This window comes from Ovis canadensis, chromosome 9 (genome assembly GCF_042477335.2).
Source record: "Ovis canadensis isolate MfBH-ARS-UI-01 breed Bighorn chromosome 9, ARS-UI_OviCan_v2, whole genome shotgun sequence".
NCBI lineage: Eukaryota > Metazoa > Chordata > Mammalia > Artiodactyla > Bovidae > Ovis > Ovis canadensis.
Genome location: NC_091253.1, coordinates 26,140,063 through 26,161,760, shown reverse-complemented (window position 1 = coordinate 26,161,760; position 21,698 = coordinate 26,140,063). Strand labels below are relative to the sequence as shown.

The window sequence follows — 21,698 nt, the reverse complement described above, 5'->3', positions numbered from 1 at the left end:
TTGGAAAAGACCCTGATGCCGGGAAAGATTGAGGGCAGGAGGAGAAGGGAGCAGCAGAGGATGAGATGGTTGGATGGCATCACCGACTCAATGGACATGAGTGTGAGCAAACTCTTAAGAGACAGTGAAGGACAGGGGAGCCTGATGTGCTGCAGTTCATGGGATTGCAAAGGGTTGGACACGACTTAGCAACTGAACAAAAGAAACCGAAACGAAAAGTGGAAAGGAAAATAAGCCTCAGCCTGGGTGAAAATATTTCCAGTATAGACTCAAACCTAGAATACACTAGTTAAAAGCCCTACAAATCAGTAACAAGACAAACACAACCCATAAAAAAGGGGTAAGACCTCAACAGATATTTTACTAAAAAGTAACACATGAAAAGGTGTTCAGTTCATTGGTTATCAAGAAATGGAAGTTAAACCACAATAAGTCGGTGATGGACAAGGAGGCCTGGCGTGCTGCAGTCCGTGGGGTCGCAAAGAGTCGGACACGACTGAGCAACCAAACTGAACTGAAGAAACCATTACACCCTCACTGAAATAGCAACAATCACAGGGACTAACTGAGCTGAGCGCTGACGGCGGCAGGCGGGGCAGCAGAGCCTCACGGCTGCCGGGAGCGGGAGGTGGTGCAATCGCGTCCCACGCAGCGAAAGCTGCACTACCCTCTGACCCACCTACTCCACCCCAGGTATTCATCCAAGAGAAGCGAAAGCACGTCCACAAGAAAGACAAGAAAGACGTGAACGAGCATGTTCCCAGGAGCTTCATTCACCACCGCAGAGCGCCAGGGCACCGAATGGAAGGGCGAGCCAGTGAGTGATGAGATGATCACTTCACTACGCGTTCCTCTGCAGCAAGAGCAAGAAGGCCTCAGCGCGCACAGAGCCGCAGGTCAGGCTCACAGCCCGCTGAGTCAGGGAAGCAAGGTGAAGGTGGCTCTCTCGCGGGCCGGGGGCTGGGAGGGCTGGGGCACGGGGCAGCTTTCTGGGGTGAACCCTCACTGAGCTGCGCACTGACAGTGTGCTCTCACTGTATCTCAACACAAGCACGTTAAAAAGCAAAGAACACAATGGAAGCTTCCCTGCGGGAAAGAGGACCCAAGGGATCTGCTGAGAACTGAAGGGTGGATTCGTCTTAAAAGACAGACAAAACAGAATACCTGTTAACTCTCCTCGGGCATTTCTCTGGCTTGATATCCAACTCATAGTGATAGATGTCAATTTTTGGAATGTCCATTTCAAAGAAGTTGGCCTGTAACTTGATTGTTCTCCCGGAGGTCCCGAAGTCGGGTCTGGGTGGAGGCTTGAAGGCATATCCTTGGATGGGTGGCGGTGGCGGAGCAGGAGGCGCGAGCGCTGGAACACAAAGAGGACGCCCGTGACCCAGGGCCCAGCTGCCCGCCGCCTCCCGCCCAGGACTGGCCCGCGGGCCCGCCCACCCGCCCTCTCCACTGCGCCGCCTCCTCCTGCAGCTCTCCCCACTCTCCCCCGCGTCTGCTTGGTCAGAGCCCCCCAAGCACCAGGCTCGAGGCCCCCCTGAGCCACGCTGCTCCTTGTCCCTGGCGGCCTCGACACGGAACCGCGCCTTCCTCCCGCAGGCCGCGCTCAGCTCTCCTCACTTCTTAGGACGACAGGCTCCTCGCAGTTCAGACCCTCCCCAGGCCTGTGCCTCCATCAGGGAGTGAGCTGCGGCCTGCTCCACCGTCAAGACCCTTCCCACACACTTTCCACGGCCGACTGCTCAACAGTGCTCACCAATTTCATCTGCTTTTCCCTTGAATGCCTCCTTTCCTATCCACCTCGGCTCAGACGGTAAAGTGTCTGCCTACAATGCAGGAGAGACCCGGGTTCAATCCCTGGGTTGGGAAGATCTCCTGGAGAAGGAAACGGCAACCCACTCCAGTATTCTTGCCTGGAGAATTCCATGGACGGAGGAACCTGGTAGGCTATAGCCCGTGGGGTTGCAGAGTCGGACACAACTGAGCAACTTCACTCTCTCTGCCCCAGCTTGGGTTCCCGTGTCATCCTGGTGTGGACATGTCATCCAGGCGGCCCCCTCACCCTGTGCAAACGCTTCTTCGGCCCCCAGCACGCAGCCCCAACACTGAGGCACTCATGCCTCGGCCTCATCTCCTGCCGCAAAGAGACCCCCGCCCCGCCCCCAAGAGCCAGCTCACACCTCCGAGCCCTGCACACACCAGCTCTGCCCACGAGCCCTGAGCAGTTCACTCAGTGCCACAGCGCCCGGGAGTCCAGCTCACCAAGCTCCACTTCCAGGACAAGTCTGCTGCGCGTGCTGTCAACGTCCTGGGCCCTCGGCCTCCCCAGTCGGACCACGAGCAGCTTGAGGATCTGGTCTGAGAGCGTCTGACGCACAGGAGCCCAGACACACCGGATCCACCCCCCGCACTCACACCAGGGGAGGCCCAACTCAGGTGGAAAAGGCTCGCCAGCGTCCTCTGTGATGGACCACCAAAGTCACGCAGGAGGGGGTTCGCAACACTAAGAGTCAACAAAGCCAAGCCTCCCCAACACCAACACTCATGCAGACACCGTGATGCCACGTCCCACAGACCACTTCCTCCATGACGCCCCTTTCCCAGGGGCTTCCGACAGCTATGCTTGGGTCAACACAGCACACGACTACGCCTGCCGTCTCTCAGCCTGGAAGCCAAGGCTCATCACCCCCTTCTCTACCACAGACCAAAATCACCTCCCCACAAAGGGGGCATCTCAACAGTAAGCCAGCTCATGACTTTAAAACGCAGCATATACACCAAAATTTAAAAAAAAAAACATTATAAACCTCTCTGGTTACCATACTTGCTATGTATATTTTGGTTCTTTCTTTACAGATGAGAGATTAAAGATGGAGCAATGTGAATTATTAGCAGAGGAGACCAGGCCAGAGGGTCGTTAAAGGAACCAAGATTTTCATGGTGGTGTCCCTCCTCCATGACTCTTAAATCCATTAATTTACTCTAGGAGTGCTCCCACTCGCCACAGACAGTTAATAATTTAAATAAATAAAAGAAACTTTATCTCAACTCAAATTTTCAGTAAGTCCATTAATAAAATTCAAGCTGTGGTTTTAGGGGGGGAAAAAACCAATGAAAAAAATTTCCAATAACAGAATACCTTTAATTTTTGCTCAAATATCTTTGCTTCAAAAAAGTCCTCATAAAAAAAGGAAAAAAATTCCATGTACTTCAGTCCCAGTTGACATTCACAGGAAACAAAAGCACTCTACAAAAAATAACAGAAGTGGTTCTTACTGTATTTCTGACATTAAAAAAAAAAAATTCAGAGAGTCCTTGAATTACTTGTTTTCTAGTTGGGTTTCTTTCTATGAGGAAACAAACATGCTCTAAGGGTTATTAAATCTCTCTGAGTCAAACCACCTGGAGACCTTCCGGTCTCTGCACTGGGCTAGTGTGACTTCACAGATGACACACTCACAGCCTTTCACAACAGCCCATCCCTGCAACAGGCTGCCTGTGTGCCCCACGTGCTGCCGCATGCCAGGGCCCAGAGACGGAGGGCGCAGGGTGAACAGGGCCTGCGTGCCACCTCCTGGGAGCAGGTCTGCGTGCGGGCCACCCGGCGAATCACTGCGCCTACTTCTCCAGTCAGCAGGCCCCAGGACCCTCGCACTGAGGGTCCCCACCATGCCGAGGAGTGGCCCCCACTTGCTCCCTGGGGACAAATACAGACTCTCTGGCCTCCACACTGAGTGCCCATGGGCGCGAGACCCCTGTTCTCAGGTGGACTTGTATCCAGTGAGAGGAACCTTGTGAGTGTGGAGTCAAGGTCAAACCTCTGTGTCCCAGGAAAGGTCCAGCCACAGAGCCACAGAAATCTGGCCCCGGGGCACTTCAGGAACCAGAGCACAACCCACAGGGAGGGAGTCCCAGCGTACGAATCGCTCTCAGTTTTTTTTAATTAGAAAAATTATTTTTAATTGAAGTATAGTTGATTTACAAGGTCATGTAAGTTTCAGGTACACAGTGCAGCGATTCAGTCCTTTATACACACACACACACACACACACACACATGTACATACACTTAGTCGCTCAGTCCTGTCCAATTCTTTGCGACCCCATGGACTGTAGCCCACCAGGCTCCTCTGTCCATGGGCATTCTCCAGGCAAGAACCCTGGAGTGGGGACTCCCCTGATGGCACAGTGGATGGGTTTCCACCGGCCAGTGCTGACGACACAGGGTTGATCCCTGGCCAGGGAAGAGTCCATAGGCCACGGAGCAACGAAGCCCGCGCTGCAGCCACTGAGCCCGCCCGCCCAGAGCCTGCGCTCCACGACCAGAGAGGCCACCACAAGGAGAAGCCTGAGCGCTGCAGTGGAGAGCAGTCCCCACTGGCTGCAACTAGAGAAAGCCCACACAGCAGTAAAGACCCAGCACAATCACAGATAAATAAAACTAAACAGACACCTATGATTTAAAAAAAAAGAATACTGGAATGGGCTGCAATGCCCTCCTTCAGGGATCTTCCCAACCCAGGGATCAAGCCCAGGTCTCCCGCATTGCAGGCAGATTCTTTACCACCTGAGCCATCAGGGAAGTCCATATAAGCCCATATAAACACACACACACACACCCTTTTACAGAGTCCTTCCCCACAGGTCACTATATAGCACTGAGCACAGTCCCCTGTGCTCCACAGTAGGTCCCTGCAGATCCACGGTTCCTGACTTTGCCTCTCAGCTGCGTGGCAAAGGGGTCGCCTCGGAACCCTGAAGCCATCTGAGGCCCGGAGAGTGACACAGCCGATGTGCCCACATCACGCACGCCCAGGATGCCCCCCGCCTCACCCCACAGCTCAGTCACGGGCGTGGGGCTGGCCTGGGGCCCCTCTCAGGCTGAGGCTAGCGCTCCTACAGCCCCAACACCCACCACCTGGAGGCAAGAAGCTGTGAAGCAAGGAGAACTGTTTGCCAGTTTGCGTTGCTAACCTGTATTAATAAAAGCAATGGGGCAATGCAGTGGCACAAACACATAAAATACACAGGCGTTTCTCCCCCACCCCGAGCCTTCAGTAACGAGAACACGGACAGTTCGTGAGGAGGCATGTGGCATATAAACTCCCAGGGTGAAGCCCTGTGAGCGGAGGAAACAGGTGCGAACCCGTGTTTGTACCTTCGGGAAGGAAACCCTCGCACCGAGGGATGTGAAAGCACCACGGCCTCGGCCCTTGAGGACACCACGGGTCTATTTTTCTGGGGCGCAGAGAGTCCCGCGTATAAACCGCCAAACAGGCAGGAGGATCCACCAGCAATGCTCAGGAGGTGGAGGGGGTGCCAGATGTCCCCCCCGAAGGAGGGACGCACGGGCACGGGCAGCGTCTGACCCGGGGAGCTGAGAAGCCAGCGCAGCCTCACCCAGGTGAGCTCTGCGGACGTCTGCGCTCCACGGCCACAGCAGGAACGGGGGCTGCGACCAGAGAGAAAGGATGAGGAGACGACACGGCCCCCAGCCCCCCGGAGCACAAGCTCCCTGGTCGACCTTGCCCGGGCTCTGGAAGCAGCCGCCACCAAACAGCCAAATAAACGGAAGCCCAAGGAACAGCCCGAGAGGAGCAGGCATCTGGGGAGACTTCCCGGAGGAGATGTCACCGAGCTGGCGTTAGGCCAGGTGGCCGGGGCTCCGGCCACCCAAGAGGGCATTCCGCTGCAAATCTCCACCTAAGAAGGCCCTGCCGTGCACACAAGCCGGGCACGCAAGTCCCGGCTCCCAGCCTCTCTCACACCTCCTCTCTTCACGGAGAAATGCATGTCTGACCCCCCTGCGAAGCTGCCAGCAGACACCCCAGGCCACGCCCCTCGCTGACCCCAGGACACGCACACAGCACATCTCCCATCCGCAACCAGTCGGACAGTTTGGTCTGCAATGATCTGCTCGCCTCCACATAGGCTACGTTTGGGGTCAGGAGGGCGAGTCCTCTGTTCTCGTCCAGAAGCACCAGCTGTCACAGCGGGCAAGCTGCCAACATAGCCCTGCCACGTGGGTGACTCAGCCCCCAGCGTCCGCTCCTGACCAGGGTGCGGTGGGCAGGGGTAAGCATCAGGGACAAAGCGGGCACCCGGAGTGCGCTGCAAGGCCGCTGACGGTCCAGCGCGTGTGTGTCAGGCCTCCATTTTTAGAGCCACAGCTCAATCAGTGAAAGGGAAACGTGTAGTGAATGAGTAATCGACTTCCTGTGTGAGTAACCGGGTCATAGAAACCAGAGAGCTCTCCCCAGATCCCGCGGGAGCGAGCCTGTCACCACGCTGGTCCTCCCACAGAAACCCGCCCCCAGGGTCTGGGCTGTCGCCGAGTTTAGAGGAGGGTCCAAGAGCAGGGCGAGGGACCCAGCCCTCAGGAGTGCTTCACTGGTCCCAATCCCCACCCAAAGTGAGGGACGCAGGCACGTGGACAGCAAGCCATGCTGTCACTGCTGGCCTCTCCAACCCGGAGCTGGGGGCCAAGGTCACGGGCCCACAGAGGTGCCCAGAGCCCACTGACTTCATGGACCAGCACGGGCTGCAGCAGAGCTCTTCCCACCGCCCAGGGAGAGCCTGCGGGGGCACAGCCGGGCAACCTCACAGTCAGCTAAGATCCGCCCCTGCCCCGATCTGGGAGAAGGAAGTCCGCCTCCTTGCAAACGCTCAGATGACTGGCGGCGGGGTCCTTTCCTGATGAGCGCACAGGACGCCCCTGTGCGGCATCGTTTCCATCCAAGGAGCCGCCGCGTTTCTCTGCCCATGATAGCAGACGTGGGCGGACTGGGTGAATCCTTCCCGTACTGCAGTCTTCCGATTATTGAAACACACACTTATTACAGAAGGTTAGAAAATACAAAGAACACTTCGATCACCTGTTGTCCCAGGCAAGCTGGGACGCAGACACAGCCTTGTTGTCAGAAGAGCACGGGCGCTCTGCCCCCAGGCCGCGCCGCCTCAAGCCTTTAGGGAGAGCAGCCGAGCGCCGCGGTCCGGCCTGCCCGAGGTCCCGTGGGCAGCATTTGCGGCACGATCACAGCCGCCACCTGCTGAGGTCTGTGTGCCCAGACGAGCAGGAAACGCGGGGCTCGCCTGTCACATGGCAGCGGTCACAGGTGCTACTTCAAAGCCAGGGTGTGCACCGAACTGCTGCTGGACTTGTTATTAAGCGTGGTAGCGTGTTATGGTGTCACCCTTCTGGCATTCTGATAAACCATTCAATGCAACCAGTGTCCTCTGCCATCCTATGTGCGCTGCTTGCCTTAAAAAACCGTTACTCTGGAAAGGGACTCATCACGCGTCACCAGACTGACAGAGGGGCTCATGACCACAGACTCTGGGGAAGCACCTGCTCCAAGGGGACAGGGTGGCCTCATCTCTAAGCAGAGAAGAGGATGTTTTGGTGGCTGCTAACATCACAAAGCCTCTGCGGTTTCTGCGGCGGCGTGGAGGGTGGGCAGGTCTGACGTGCCTCCACCGGGAACAGCCCTTCGGGCCAACGGGGCCGCTGTCTCCATGGCTGCCCCGTGATCGCCCATCCCTGATGTGATGTGAGCTCACGACGTACCTGCTGCCATGACAACAGGCTCTCCAGGCTTCTGCGCATCACACAGGCCGCCCACCACACGGCAGAGTCGGGAACTGGAAATCAGACATTCTGAGAAGGCCTGGCAGCAGTGCCCCAGGGCCTGGAGGCTCTGCCCGCAGCTCACCCAGGGCCACGACAGCAAGGCAAGTGTCCTGGTGAGAAGCGTGGAATCAGGCCATCCCGGTGAGCAGGGGGACGAGCACAACCGTTCAGAGAAGCTCTTCGTGTCTGCCGTTTTCCATGTACCTAAGCCCATGGAACGGAATTTTCCAAAAACTGCACACTACATTAGGTCAGGCACTGGACCTGGAATCTGATGGGGAGAAGACGGCCCGCAGCAGCCTCACTCCAGCCTTCACAGGGTGTCTGCTGCTACAAACAGGGGCCAGCCGACACCATCAGGCTGAGAACAGCATCCCTGACCACAGACGACTTGAAATAAATCACAGAACTTGGAGCCAGGAGTCACCTTAGAGTCACAGAGAGTAGCTTCCCTCCCCACTCCCTGCTCTGAGTCATGGACTGCGAGGGGCTCTGGGCAAGTGCTGGGGCCGTGACGTCGAGACGGGTCTGGGGGCTGGTCTCAGGAAGGGCTGGAAACAGGAAGTACCAACCAGGCAGCGGGCACGAGGGCTTCCCAGAAGGGGCTCAGCGCTGCCTGCACCACCCCACCCCCACACATGGCATTCCTGCTGCCCCGTCTCATGATGAGTTAGCTGACCTTCAAAAGCAAAAAGATCTGCCTGACTGTTCACTCCTGGGTGACTGAAATGTTCCTTAAGAAAGGTCTAAATTACAGAGTTAATAAACAAATGGACATCCTGGCTCTTAAACTAAGCAGCTTGGGCTACTGGCAAGGGGACCGAGGTTCCGGGCTGCACTCACTGTCTGTTCTGTGCTCCCTGCACTTGGGTCCCAGCCTTGTGGGGAGGCTGGAAGGCAGGGCCCTCCTCCAGGACGCGAGCCCAGCCCACCGGCACCCGTGTCTTAGTGGGGCTGAGATTAAAGAGCTGCCACCCAAACACCAGGAAGCCATCGTAAAGCTCTTCCAGAATCTCAAAGTAAGCATTAGTATTCAAAGGCACGTATCCTCTACCTTCCTTTTAGAATTCTGTACTCATTATATTGGCATCACAGCCAGAAACTATGAGGGCAAGAGAAAGTGATAAAAGCAGCTCAGAGCTACTGAGTCCTTCCATGCCGTGCCTGGGGCCAAGCTGGCGTGGCATCAGCTCCTCTGTGCTTCTGGACATCACTGAGAGGAGGACACGGACGCATGGGATGAGCGACATGTAGGGTCCCTCATCAGGCATGGCCGGGCAGGACCACTGCTGGGGTCTGTGTGTCCCCCGCACCGGGCCTCATCGAGGGCATGGGCCAGAAAGCAGAGGCTGTCAGACCAGCACTCTCCCCTAAAACCAGGGCATGCGGCTGCCACTGGGCAATCCGCCTGCTGCCCACACGGGCCGGTCTCCTGCAGCCGCCTGAGCTGACTGAGCCACGTCACACCATCGCACCAGCCTTCTCGGTGGAGGGAGTGGAAGTGGCCTCGGGACGAAGCTCTGAGAACGCAGACAGGACACTGTCGGCTGGAGGGCAAGTCAAACATGCACCATCTACAGGACTGCAGGCCCAGACCCGGGCGCCCGCACCCACCGGGAGCACAGAAACCCAGCGGGCGCCCTGCAGGGTGGGATCCAGGCTGCAGCCCAGACGCCTCCAGACTCAGAGGCAGCTCGTGCCCCCTGGGCCGGGGGGCACGAAGGAAGGGGGACACTCAGGGTGCAGAGAACCTGGCCCCGGTCGCTGGAGGGAGGAATCACCCCCAGCAGCATGGAAACCAGGAGCGTCTGGTGCCACCAGGGTTCTGAGCAGATGGCCCGCAGCAGCCTGGGGGGTGGAGGAGGCTCCATGGACACCACGTGGTAGAGAGGCTGACCATCAGGCCTCCCCCCGACACTCCCAGGCCCACGGGTCCTGCCCCCGCCCAACCCTGGCCGCCCGCAGAGGACCTCCACTTCCTCCTCCCGCCCTCGGGCAGGTCTGGTCGGCATCTGCCCAGATGAGGAGAAAGGTCAGCTGGGCAGAGCCTGGCAACCCCCTGGGCGGCCTCTCCAGAGCAGAGAGGGGTGGTGACAGCCCCCGAGAAAGGCAGCCAGCGTGGGCACAGGGCAGTTCTCTGGAAACGTGTCAGCCTCGCACGGCCACAGTTCCTGTAAGCCCTTCACTTCCTCCTCTGCCAGGGGGAATCCCCGCCTGTCTCGGCCTGGTTCCTGGTGAAGCCCAAAGAAAGGGCCCCGCAGGCGGCCTAAGCAGAGAGCTGGTGACGGGCAGGTGCGCCCAGGTGAGGGCAGGCCCCGCGGGCTGCGAGCCAGACGGACACTCGGGGCGCCCACAGGACGAGCACCCAGCCACCTCGTGCCCACGCCGAACGCCGCCTCTGTGTCTGCAGCAGACTCAGAGAATGCTGGAGGCAGTGGGTTTTAGGTGGTCTCCTGTGGTTTAGCCTGAAACTCCAACCAGTATCTGAAACAGTCTTCTTTGACGAATGGTCCCCAAAACCACCTCTGTGATCGGTAAGAAGAAAACGTTTTTCCCCTCATAATAAGTATTTTAATAAACTTTCCCTCTTAAGTTAAAACTGTCCCCTCTGATTCACCATCTGTCACTACTCAGCAACATTAGAAATACCCTAAGAAACACAAGGAAGGGTTAAAGAAGCACCTGTAAAATGTAAATTACCTCCCATGGAAACGCTCCCCCAAACCACTGCTATGACACTAGTGTGGACGAGTGGCTCTTTCAAGCGCTTGTCAGAACATTGAGACACTCTTTACATAAAAACCCGCGAAAACATGAACACTGGCTCATCTGTGCCCTTCTCCCACACACCTCTCTGCAGCACTGACTAGCTCTGATTTTACCTTCACTCCGTGACTCTCTGACTGGTAACTGCCTCTCCCACCAGTGTTGGCATCACCAGGGCAGAGACTACGTCTGGCTTGGTGTAACTGTTCAATGAATAAATGAACAAACGAATGATCAGATGAAAAGGTGAATATACTAGTGTCTCACTAACTCTTAGTAGAGACGCCTTTATGGACGCACAACTCGATGTCAAGTGTTTTGGAGCAAAAGCACGAGGCCTTCACGAGGGTGAAGATTATCACTCCATCTCCGGCCAGAAGCCTGCCCATCTCACCTCCACAGGCCAGGGATGACCAAGCAGCGCGGCACGTCATCCTCACAGCCATCTGCTCTGATACCAGGCGCCTCCAGGTCACAGGCGGCATGCTGACCCCAAGTGGTCCCGCTGAGCCCCCCACGGAGGAGTCCACATGGCCCCTCTCATGCTTCGGGAAAGTCTTTCTCTCTGAAGAATCTAAATCCTTCTCATCCCCTAATCAACTGTCCCTCAAAAGCAGCTGGGAAAGCTCAGAAAACTCGGCTTCCTGCCCTTCCGCACTGACTACTCTGTCCTAGTTGAGAACACCTCTCAGCACTGAAAGGAACACACGACTTCTCTGCAACATGCGTGTCATCACGCGGAGCCCCCGAAGTTACCTGGGAGCCACGGCCACACTGGGGCCCTTCCAGTGTTCGTGGGCGGAGGCGAGAGAATCCCGGCGCACAGACGGGAAACGAGGCGACAGAGGGTGCCGGAAGGCAAAGCCGGGACTCAGACACGGGTCTTGCTGCTGCCACCACGTGCTGCCCCGGGGCCCCGAGAGCGCAGGTGTGTGTGAGCCACACGACGTGTGAGCTGGCCACGCACAGTGCTTGTGGCCCTTCTCGAGCGTCTCCCGAGCACCCTGACAGCCCTGTTCTCGGGCGGTCTTCCTGAGAAGGGGGGTAGGTGGGGACGCACAGAGAGGCTGTAAGCAGGCCACCAGGACAGGGCAGGGTGGGCGGAGGTGGCACGTCCACGAGGTGGACAGGAGGACAAGAACAGCTTCCCGGATGTTAAAAAACATAGGCGAGCTTCTACACGTTATTAACAATAAGTTCCAAATGGGCACCAACTGTAAACAGACATCTTTAAGTGAAACGAAAACATCCAAAGACATATATTAAAATTGAATAACCTTTTATAATTATAGGATGGGAGGCAGAGGTCACAAGAGGCAAGCTTGACTACATGAAATTTTTTAGATTTCTCCAATCACTAGATAGGTAGGTAGGTAGTTTATTTGCTAAGTCGTGTCAGACTCTTATGACCCCACGGACTGTAGCCTGCCAGGCTCCTCTGTCCATGGGATTCTCCGGGCGAGAATACTGGAGCAGGTGGCCATTTCCTTCTCCAGGGGATCTTCCCAACCCAGGTCTCCTGCATTGCAGGCAGATTCTTTACCGACTGAGCTATGAGGGAATCACTGGATAGACTCACAAAATTTAGACATGATAAATTCACAAACCTAAAAATATAAACCTGGATTGTTGCTTAGTGGCTAAGTCGTGTCTGACTCTTGGGGATCTTCCCGACCCAGCGATCAAACCTCTTTACCACTGAGTCACCAGGGAAAGCATAAACCTGGATACAGAGTTTAAGTTTCTAAGGATTAAAGACTATTGGGAAATGGGCAGCATCTATGAGTGGATAGTGTGTACAGAAAACTCCAGCAGCCAAAAAGCATAGGAAATATATGCAGCCTTTAGTCAAAGAAACACGAAAACAAACAAAGCAGTAATTTTTTGTCAATCTGGCTTTCATTAGCACTTGGAAAAAAATCACTGTCATCCAAACTAGGTGATTTTGAAGGGTTGTCTCAGAAATCTTTTAAAATCATGTGCCTTTTGATCTAGTAACTCAGCATCTAGGTATTTATTCTAAAACACTCATCAAAGGCTCTTCTGTCCATGGGATTTCCCAGACAAGAGTACTGGAGCGGGTTGCCACTTCCTTCTCCAGGGGGTCTTCCCAATCCAGGGATTGAACCCCAGTCTCCCGCATTGCAGGCAGACACTTTACTCTCTGAGCCACCAGGGAAGTCTATACCTAAGAGCATTTATCGTAGAATCAAAATCATAAAATTGACAATGATGTAAAATACCACTACAGTAATTTCCTGTTACCACTCACCTACAATTGTTACATGGAACAACGCCCAAGTGGGAGAAAGTTCCAAAACAGCGTCTGATGTAGTAAATTGCATTTGCCCTCTATTTACATACACACACACCACACACACACACCCCCCGGGGGTATGAGAAGCAAAACTTATGGAAGGACCCTAAAGCAAAGCACTAACAGTGATGACTCCCTAGTCGCCATACCATGCTTGGTCTTTACGCCTCTGTATTCTGTACATGAGTGCGTTACGTCTATCATGGGAAAACACTGATTAGAAGATGCAGGCGACCGTTACCCCCCATCTGATAGACGTCCACATTGATTCTAAACTTCCCTAATTCAGGATTTGCAGCAGGCCCGTTAAGATTCCCATCTGTGTTTTACAGATGGACAGAGGGAGACAGGCAGGTGGAGCCCCTTGCCCACGGCAGGCAGCAAGCACCCAGCTCCATCATCTGGAAGACAGGCCACCACTGCCTCACTCTGCAGCCAGGAGGCTGGCAGGACCCCAGGTGGGGGCAGTGCCTGGGGAGCTGCCAAAGGACACCCACTGTCCAGGGCAGGGTGGGAACCAGGGCACCCAGGCCCCAAAGTTGCCTGCACACATGTTATCTGAAACACAAGATTAAGGCCACAGTCTGGGTTTTCCAGCCCAGATACAGAACCCGTACTAGAACCGCACATGAGAAAAAAAGCCTCTCGGAAGCTGGTCCTGCCCATCTGTGAACATGGCTGGCAGCACCCGGGGCAAGCCTGTTTCCCGCTCAGCGCTCTGCTGACTCAGGCCGGGATCCCCCTTCTCCAGCCACAGAGGCTAAATCATCTGAGGTCTGCATGTGGTACCGGGGGATCCCCACGCCGCAGGCCTGCCCTGGGGAGCATGACCTGTAGGGGGGCGGGTGGGGGGTGGTGGTGGTGGTGGTGGCTGGGTCCAAGAGAAGCGCTCAGCCCGCTGGGATGGCGACACGGCCGGCAGGTGGCGGCCCACGGGTAGCACTGCTTTCTGCACAGCAGTGCAGAGGGGCTGGTCCCCATCCCGCCCCTCCTCCCACCCCCACTGAGGGCCTGGCCGCCAACCAGCTTCTGTGCCGCGGCCTCTTCCCTGGGAACTGCCTCCTGACATCAAGCCTTAACTTCAATTTTGGAGCATCCACACACCTCCAGCTAATGCAAATCCATGAAAACCTGATCTCTCAGCACTACCGGTGAGGCCTGATGAAGGTTAAGAGATAAAGCACCAGGAAGGAAAAAATGACATCAAGGATGAAAAGCTTCAGTTCTGTCCCACAGGGCTTTTGAGTGAGGTCTCAGCCTTTTGCCTGCCTTGAAAAGAGTAAATGTCTGTTTCCGCCACCCACCAGTCAGCATCGCCCCCTTGCCTGCTGACACACGCCCATGTCACTCAGAGCCAAGATGCCAGGTCACCTGCCCGTCTGGGGAACTGACGGGTAGCCCTGGATGCCCAGGCTGCACCACCACGTCAACTGTTCTGCGAGGCCCAGCACAGGAGGAGGAGGCAGAGGGACAAGAAGGGACAGCCCCACGCGCCCACAACGTGGCTCAGCCACCCAGCGCGGCCACACCGGGGGAGGGACCAACGCCAGGGTGTCCGCGTCTGACCCCCATCCCTACCTGGCAGGCGACTTCAGGGGCGATGGCCGGATGTTCCGAAGTCACTGCCCCAAAATGAACTATCTTGGAACCGAGGCAGCAGGACTCGGCAGGTCAGAATTTTGACTTGGTCCCCAGAGATGCGACGTTGCACCGCAGTCCCCTCTACTCAACCGTCACACCAAACACCACTGAAACCTCTACCTGGGGTGACTTCACGTTCCTTCCTCTTCAGCCTTCTGCCTTTTTAGACCACTCTACCCAGCACGCGGCCCAGCCCTTCCTCTCTCTCCGCCGAGAGCACGTGCGCTCTCTGCTTCGCTCCTCACCCTCTCGTGAGCTGCTCCTCACTTCCTGCCCTGGAACTGGGAGCCCTGCAGACAGACCTCCAGGGCTGCCCACCTCCCACCACTCCACGTCTGCTCTGCCTTCTCACCCAGGCCACCTCTCCCCTCGGGATGTTTCTCCACGCACTGTGTGTCCAAGTCCAGGTCCATCCTACCCGGCACTTGAGCTTTTCGCAGGCCGAGCTGCCTGTCGTCCCACAGGCTGATGCACGCCGCCACCACAGCACGCTGTCAGACCTGGCGTGCTGATGCCGGGTGAGAGCCACTGGACCTGAGTCATAGCTCAGCACCTGTCACGACGCCCATCCTCCCGCTGACAAGCGACCCCGTGTCTGAACGAGCTGCCTACTGAACACCTGCCGTGCGACGTGTGGCAGTGCACTGGACTCCCTTTCTCAACCGGAACTAAGATTCATGAAAGTGCCCATCGCCGGCTGCCTCTTATAATGGGATGCACTGAAATGAACAATCAGGGCCTCCCAACTAGTAGGGAGACACACTGGGGTTTGAGACACTGGGGTTTGAGGGACAAGACCGCGTGATTCTGAGGCTTCACACCCCCACTGACTACAAAGACCCCAGTCAGCCAGGAGCACGGAGACTCCCAGCTGTGCGGCCAAGGGGGCTGCCTCTGCCCAGGGAATCGGCAGCTTCGGGGTGCTGAGGTCACAGGGCCCGAAGGTCTAGGCAGTAGCCCCTGACTGAGACGTCTGACACACATAGAAGCGGCCCTAGCGCGTTGAACTGTTTAAGAGCTACTTTGATGAGCTGGGTGGCAATACACAGACGTTCTCTCTACGGCTTATTTTAACTTTTTACTCGTTTGAAAACAAGATCCTCTCACAATTTAGAAAATAAAAACAAACAAAACAGCCAAAAGCGCCTTCCAACTTAGCATGGGGGACTTCCTGGACCCAGTAACAATCATCTAATGAAAAGCCTGCTGAACACAGTCCCACAGCGAAGCATTTCTTCTGAGGACAGAGCCAAACCACGAGGCCTGCCATCGCCACGTGAACAGAGCTGGGGAGGTGTGGTAACGAAGGAAAACGAAACACGCAGTGTCACTGGAAACACACACACAACTGCCCCACGCGGGTGACACGGCCACCAACACCGAGTCGAGACGGAATCCACAGATGCCGTTAGAACTGAAAACACGCAGGGTTGCTGGAAACAAGCCTGCAGGGACACACTGCATCCCCACACATGTGAGAGCCTGCTGATTGGGGAAGTTAACTCACAAGCACCACCTGTAAGGTAAAAAGAGGAGCAGGTATAATCAGACTTGAAAGGTATTTCAATTAATTAGTCTTGCCCTCAGCAACAGCCGCCACCCGGCCTCATGGTGATGGAGGAGCTGTGTTCAGACCCCTGTAGCACACACCACGGGGTCTAAAAGATCTGGGCAACATCCCCTCATTCAGCTTTCGGGGGGCGTCTCACATGAGGATGCTGCAGAGGCTCGAGGCCTGACCCTCTGCAGGGAGCCCCGCTGAGCCTGGCAGGGGCTGCTAGCAGGGCCTGGCCGGAAGGCACCTCACATTTCCCAGTCACACAGCCTGCAGCGAGGCGGGACTGCAGGGGCCGGGCCGTCTGGGAGGGCGAGGGGTTCCTGCTGCCATTCAGCACAGGGACCAGGCCCCCCCGAGCGCCTCCCCATCGCTGAGGAATTCCCAGCATGCGACGGCCATCGCCAACAACACAGCCAACTGCGAGGCCGCCGCTTAAGCCTGCAGTTTTCAGAAGGACAACACACTAACTGATTTAAAACAGCCAAGTCCTTCCACACATACAGGTGGGGTCCATGTCCCCAGCCTATGAGCCTGGGCCAGCTGTGAGGAGTGAAGCGGAAACGACAGGGGGACGGCGAGCTGGGTCACCGCGGCCAGGCAGCTCCCGCCCCCTCTGGAAAGGTCAGCTGTCCAGACAGTTCCTCCTGACGCACTGCCCGGGGGAACCAGCCTGGGCCAGGAGAGAGACCCCTCGTGGGCAGCCCGGCAGAGTCAGCCCTCTGGCCCAGGAGCCAGATGTGAGAGGGGAGGTCCCCAGACAGTCCTGGCCCTGGGGACCGGGCCCCCAGGAGCCCGGTGAGGAGCCACCACACCCTCCTACAGCCAAGGCCTTGCAGAGCAGAGACCCCTGCACCATGCCCAGTCCAGACCCCAACCCAGTGAGTCCGCAGCACCAGACGCTGGGGCAAGCACTGACTTCTGAGCAGCGCCTCCTGCGCCTCAGACCTGCGGGGACGTGTGGATCTTCAAGCACACGTGGAGCCGAGGGGGTCCTCTGACGGCCACCTTCCCGATCAGGACCCAGGGGACAGTGGTGGACAGCACAGACAGCCCAGAGCTAGGAGGGCCCTCCGTGCCAGGCAAGGGAGGCCAGGAGGCCGTGCCCAGGAAGGACGTCTGCAGGGCACAGTGAGCTCCCGGAAAGCAGGTCCCCTGCCACCCAGGACCGATGCTGATGCAACGCTAACCTCACCGGGCCTGGGCTGGGGGGACAGAAACCACGTGTCAGTTGGTCCCAGGGTCCCCTTGTGGCCGCCAGCCTCCTGGGACCTCCCTGCACACCCGCGGCCCACGCCTGCCCACACCCAGGCACCTCCACCCTGCCGCCCAACCTGCCCCCAGCTCCTGGTTCCTCAGAGGGAATAATTGCCATCAAGAGAGGGCTCCGACAGCACCCCCAGTCCAGGCTGTGCCCCTCGCCTGCCATCAGGATAAAACAGGGCTGGTGGGGGGGAAGCTCACCGGGACCACCCGACCCCCACCCTGCAGACCAGTGGCCACAGTCGGGGTGTTCCCCCAGCCCTCCTCCTCTCGGAGCCATGACCCCCTGCCCCCGCCCCCCCCAGCTCACACTGCGCCCACTCCCTTCTTAAACAAGACAGAGAAAAGGCAAGACACTGGAGAGAGACACAGACCAGAGGTGAGGCCAGCCGACGGCCGCAGAAGAGGAAGATCAGCGTGCTGAAAGAGGACGGCCCCCAGCCCACAGACGTGCCGCAGGGGAACGTCCTCTAAAGAAGGACGTGCAGGGTCTCCTCGTGAGCCCCGACAGATGGCAGGGGCAGCAGCAGTCTCTGGCGCCCACTCCCCGCTCCCGCGGCCCACCAGCTGGCCCCACACGCTCATCTCCCCCTAGCTCCTCGCCTCCCTCTCCAGTCAGGCAGCCCCCACCCCCGACAGCCCCGCGCTCTCTGCCAGCTCCCCTCCCTGCTGCTGCTTTGGCCCCTGCGGCCTCTCAGCCGCCCTGGCAGCACTCTGACCTCCACCGGACCTCTCCCTGGTCCACGCAGCCCAAGCCCCCTGATGCCCTCACAACACCTCTGCTAGGATGGGCCCCCTGGACTCTGATGGCACTTGCCTACCCCGCCCTCCCCAGGAACCTCTGCTGACGCTCCCCCAACCCCTCTGAACCCACTTGGCAGGGTCACTAGAACCCTGCATGGCTAACAAACACCCACCCCCAGCCCGCGTCCTCACCTCAGTTGTGAGGCCAGGCCAGAGCGCTGGCGCCCCATCCCTGCCCCTCACACCTGGCCCACGCCAGGCCAGAGCGCTGGTGCCCCGTCCCTGCCCCTCACACCTGGCCCACGACCGCCGCCAGCTGCCCCAAGTCTCAGGGCTGCACCGCGCAGGTGCTTGCAGCTTCGCCACCTCTGCTGCTGGCACGCTGGCTCCAGCCGCCGCTCGTCACCTCCCGGCGGACGCCCCTACAAGTCCTAACAGTCCCCCTCCGTGTCCACGCAGCAGCTGCAGACTGGAGGGCCAACAGTGCGGCGGCTCAAACCCCCAGCGGCCCCCACCTCCACCAGAGGGACAGTCCTGTCGCTGCCCTGGCCGGTCTCCCCTCTTTGCCCCTCAGGCTCCTGCCCCAGGGCCTTTGCACCCGTCACGTCTGTTTGAAACCTCGTCCTTGGTGATCCCTGTGGCTTGATCACTTTTTCACGTGTTCGTTTAGGTGTCACCTTCTTAAGAGAGGACACTGCTGACCGCCTGGCTAGAAACAGTGGAGCATCTGCTCCGCCACCCCCTCCCACTCAAGCGGCCTCTACAGTGTCCGCAGCCTGGCGTGCTCCACGTGAGTCCTCCCTGCACCAGGCACACCCAGCACTCAGGGCAACACGTGGCGGAGAGCAGGCTGAAGGACCAGAGTGGCCTGATGTACCAGCTCACGTAGAGTCTCATTTCCTTTTCACTCCCTCACCATGGTGGAGTCTGCTGGCTGTCTGCCACGGCCTGGCTGCCTGCTCCTCTCTGGCACGTGGGCATATGCTGCCCAGCCACACGGTCTGTGCAGGCAGCGGAGGGTTAGGTGTGTGTAGGCAGGAGGTCGGCTGTGGGTGGATCCCTGGGAACCTCCAGGTGGACCTCCCCTCCAGGCCCCTCGGCTGCCCTGGTAGAGACACACTGAGCCTGGCCCCCGGGACAGAGCGGGAAGCCCACACGCTCCTGGAAACTCACACACAGGCTTGGACTCCGGCAGGAGCCGTGATGCTGGGGTCTCGTTAAGGCTCCACGTGCCCCAACTAATGACACACCTTCTGCCGCCACTGTGCTTTCCACTATGAACACGGGTCTTCTCAACAGAGTAAAACCGAGGTTAAAAACAGACCTTACGAAGGAAAAACTCCAGCCTCTCTTTATATCTTTTTTCTTTTTGCTATAAAACATGGTTTCTTGTTACATGTCAGAATGTTCTCAGGCTGGGAAATCTACAGGGTCATGTGTACAACACTGCCATGGCAATACAGCAAAAGAATACTTCCCTTCTCAGCGACAGATTTAGAAACCAAGCGTTTCAACTCAGATTTTATTATAAGAATGCTCCAATGTTTGTTTTAACTTACAATCCCAACACTTCGAAAAGAAATGCTACTTGAATGCTAATAAAACAAGGCACATGTTGAAGAGCAAACATCACAATGCTATTACCAAACAAATCCCAGAATGTCCTTATACCAAGAAGAGCATCTGAAAAGACTAAATAAGCTTTAGCTTTAAGAAATAAAATTTCCTTGCACCCTTTAAGCAAGGCTCCTGTGGCTGATACTCACGGCTGAATCCAATTCAACCAAGCACTAATTCATCTGTAATCCCCACACTTGGAACCAACACAACTCCCTGAGGGGACACGTAAAAGCAAATTCACCGAACCACAGAAATCGGACCCCCCCCCCATCTGCATAACCAGATATCTGAGACCTCACTGCTAAAAAGAGGCATCCTGGAGAGGCACAGTCTTTCTGAGTCAGAATAATTAATCAGGAGTAAATTTGCTGAAAATCAGACAGGACTGTTGGGTCTCTTTAATCAATTCTTCTATAAGAGAAAGAGGCTTACAATTTAAAACATACCAGAAATATGTTTCTGAGTTTTTCAGAAGACTGAAAAAGGCTGAATGGCACTGGCCCGTGGCTTGGACTGTGGACGGTGCCAGGTGCGGAGTGCGGGCTCCCACCCTGAGATGACACGATCGTGGCATTCTCCCATCTGCGCCAGACCTCCGGGCACGCCCAGTGCCCTCTGCAGCTTGGCCAAGGCAAGGTCGGGGTCTCCTGCATGCTGGTGAAACCCTCTGAGCTTATGGTGGAACCCCAAATGTCATTTTTGGTTGGTCAGGAATCAAAAAGGCATCCTTCAAGGCCAAGTGTGCTGGTGCTTCCGAGCTCAAGGCCACATATGGGGATCTGGAGTCATGAATACGCATGAAATGGTCAAGGTGGGGTTTGTTTTTTTAACCACATCAAAATTAACGCAACATAAACTTTACCATCCTAACCATTTAAAATGTACAATTTACTGCCTTTTAGCGCATTCACAACATTCTGCAGCCATCATCACGCATTCTCAGAACGCTTCCATCACCCCAAGAAGCAGCCACATGCCCATTAAGCAGCCTCCTCCTGCCCCACCTACCCTTGTCCCCTGGGGGCCACTGATGGGCTGCCTCAACCTTCCACCTATGCAGGCATTTCACACAAACGGACGTGCGGGGCAGAACTTTGCTCAGGGCAGTCTTGCCAAACTGTCGCCACGCAGAGCCGTGCAGGGGCGTCTGATGGCCTGCACCTGGGGTCCCGCCCACCTCAGGGGCACAGCCTGCCCTGACCTTCCCGGGACAACGTGGCAGTACTGGAGCCGCCAGGCCAACGGGAACCCTGGGACCAGCCGACAGCACCCTCGCACACGGTCCAGGCTCACGGGCCTCCACAGCTTCCTCCTGCCCGCAAGCATGAGCAGGGAGATGAGTGACCAACACGGCCGGTGAAGTTAAGTGACAGGAACCTTTCTGGAGGGAGTAGAAGCCGCAAGCCTGCTCAAAGGCCTCCGCCGGCCCAGAGGCAGAGCGGGAGCGGGCATGCTAGGACCCCTCGGGCAGGGGAGACCTCCAGGCCCGTGGAGGTCCTTGGCCAAGTGTCAAAAGTCACTGTTCTCCCCACTCTGTCTAACACCCCCGGCCTTCAGGTCTTGAAATATACTATGACCAATATAATAAATTAGGCAGAATACGTTGCTTTTTCGTGCTTATAGCTTAGTCATGCTCACGGAGTTTGACTTAAACCTTACAGCTGCGACCTGCCCGACAGTCCAGCGTTTAAGGCCCCGCGCTTCCGCTGCAGGGGCCGTGGATCTGACTCCTGTCAGGGAACTAAGATCCCACACACCGTGTGGTGCGAGCAACAAGACAAAAACACACACACACCTTACAGCCCAGAAAGGTTTCCTGAAAGTAAGGTTACAATTCCCCCTGGCAACACACGAGGAGCAACACTGAAGAACCTGAGCCGAGGTTTAATTAGCCTGAAGGAAGCAGGTAGCTCCCAGTCCCCGAGGAGGGGCTCAGGGGGCCCACCAGCAGGCCCCTGCAGCTGCCCACCCCGCCCACAGAGCAAACTGGGACCAATGGCAGCAGTCTCCCAGCTCCGTGCAAGGCGAGCCCCCAACGGGAGCCACACACGCTTACGGATGGCAAGGCTCAGAGGCACGGCAAACTAAGAGTCGTATGATTCAAAAATTTAACGTTTGGAAATAACACCAATTTCCATCAACAAATGAGTGGATAGAACA

At 56.9% G+C, this 21,698-nt stretch overlaps 1 protein-coding gene across 1 annotated transcript in view; it reads right to left on the bottom strand.

Moving 5' to 3' along the window:
* The window catches only part of AGO2 (argonaute RISC catalytic component 2), an 81,171-nt gene that overhangs the window by 37,218 nt on the left and 22,255 nt on the right, over positions 1–21,698 (bottom strand). Inside the window, exon 2 of the mRNA XM_069600875.1 lies at positions 1,165–1,360. Within this exon, the coding sequence (XP_069456976.1) occupies positions 1,165–1,360 (196 nt within the window). The remainder of the gene's footprint in view (positions 1–1,164; positions 1,361–21,698) is intronic.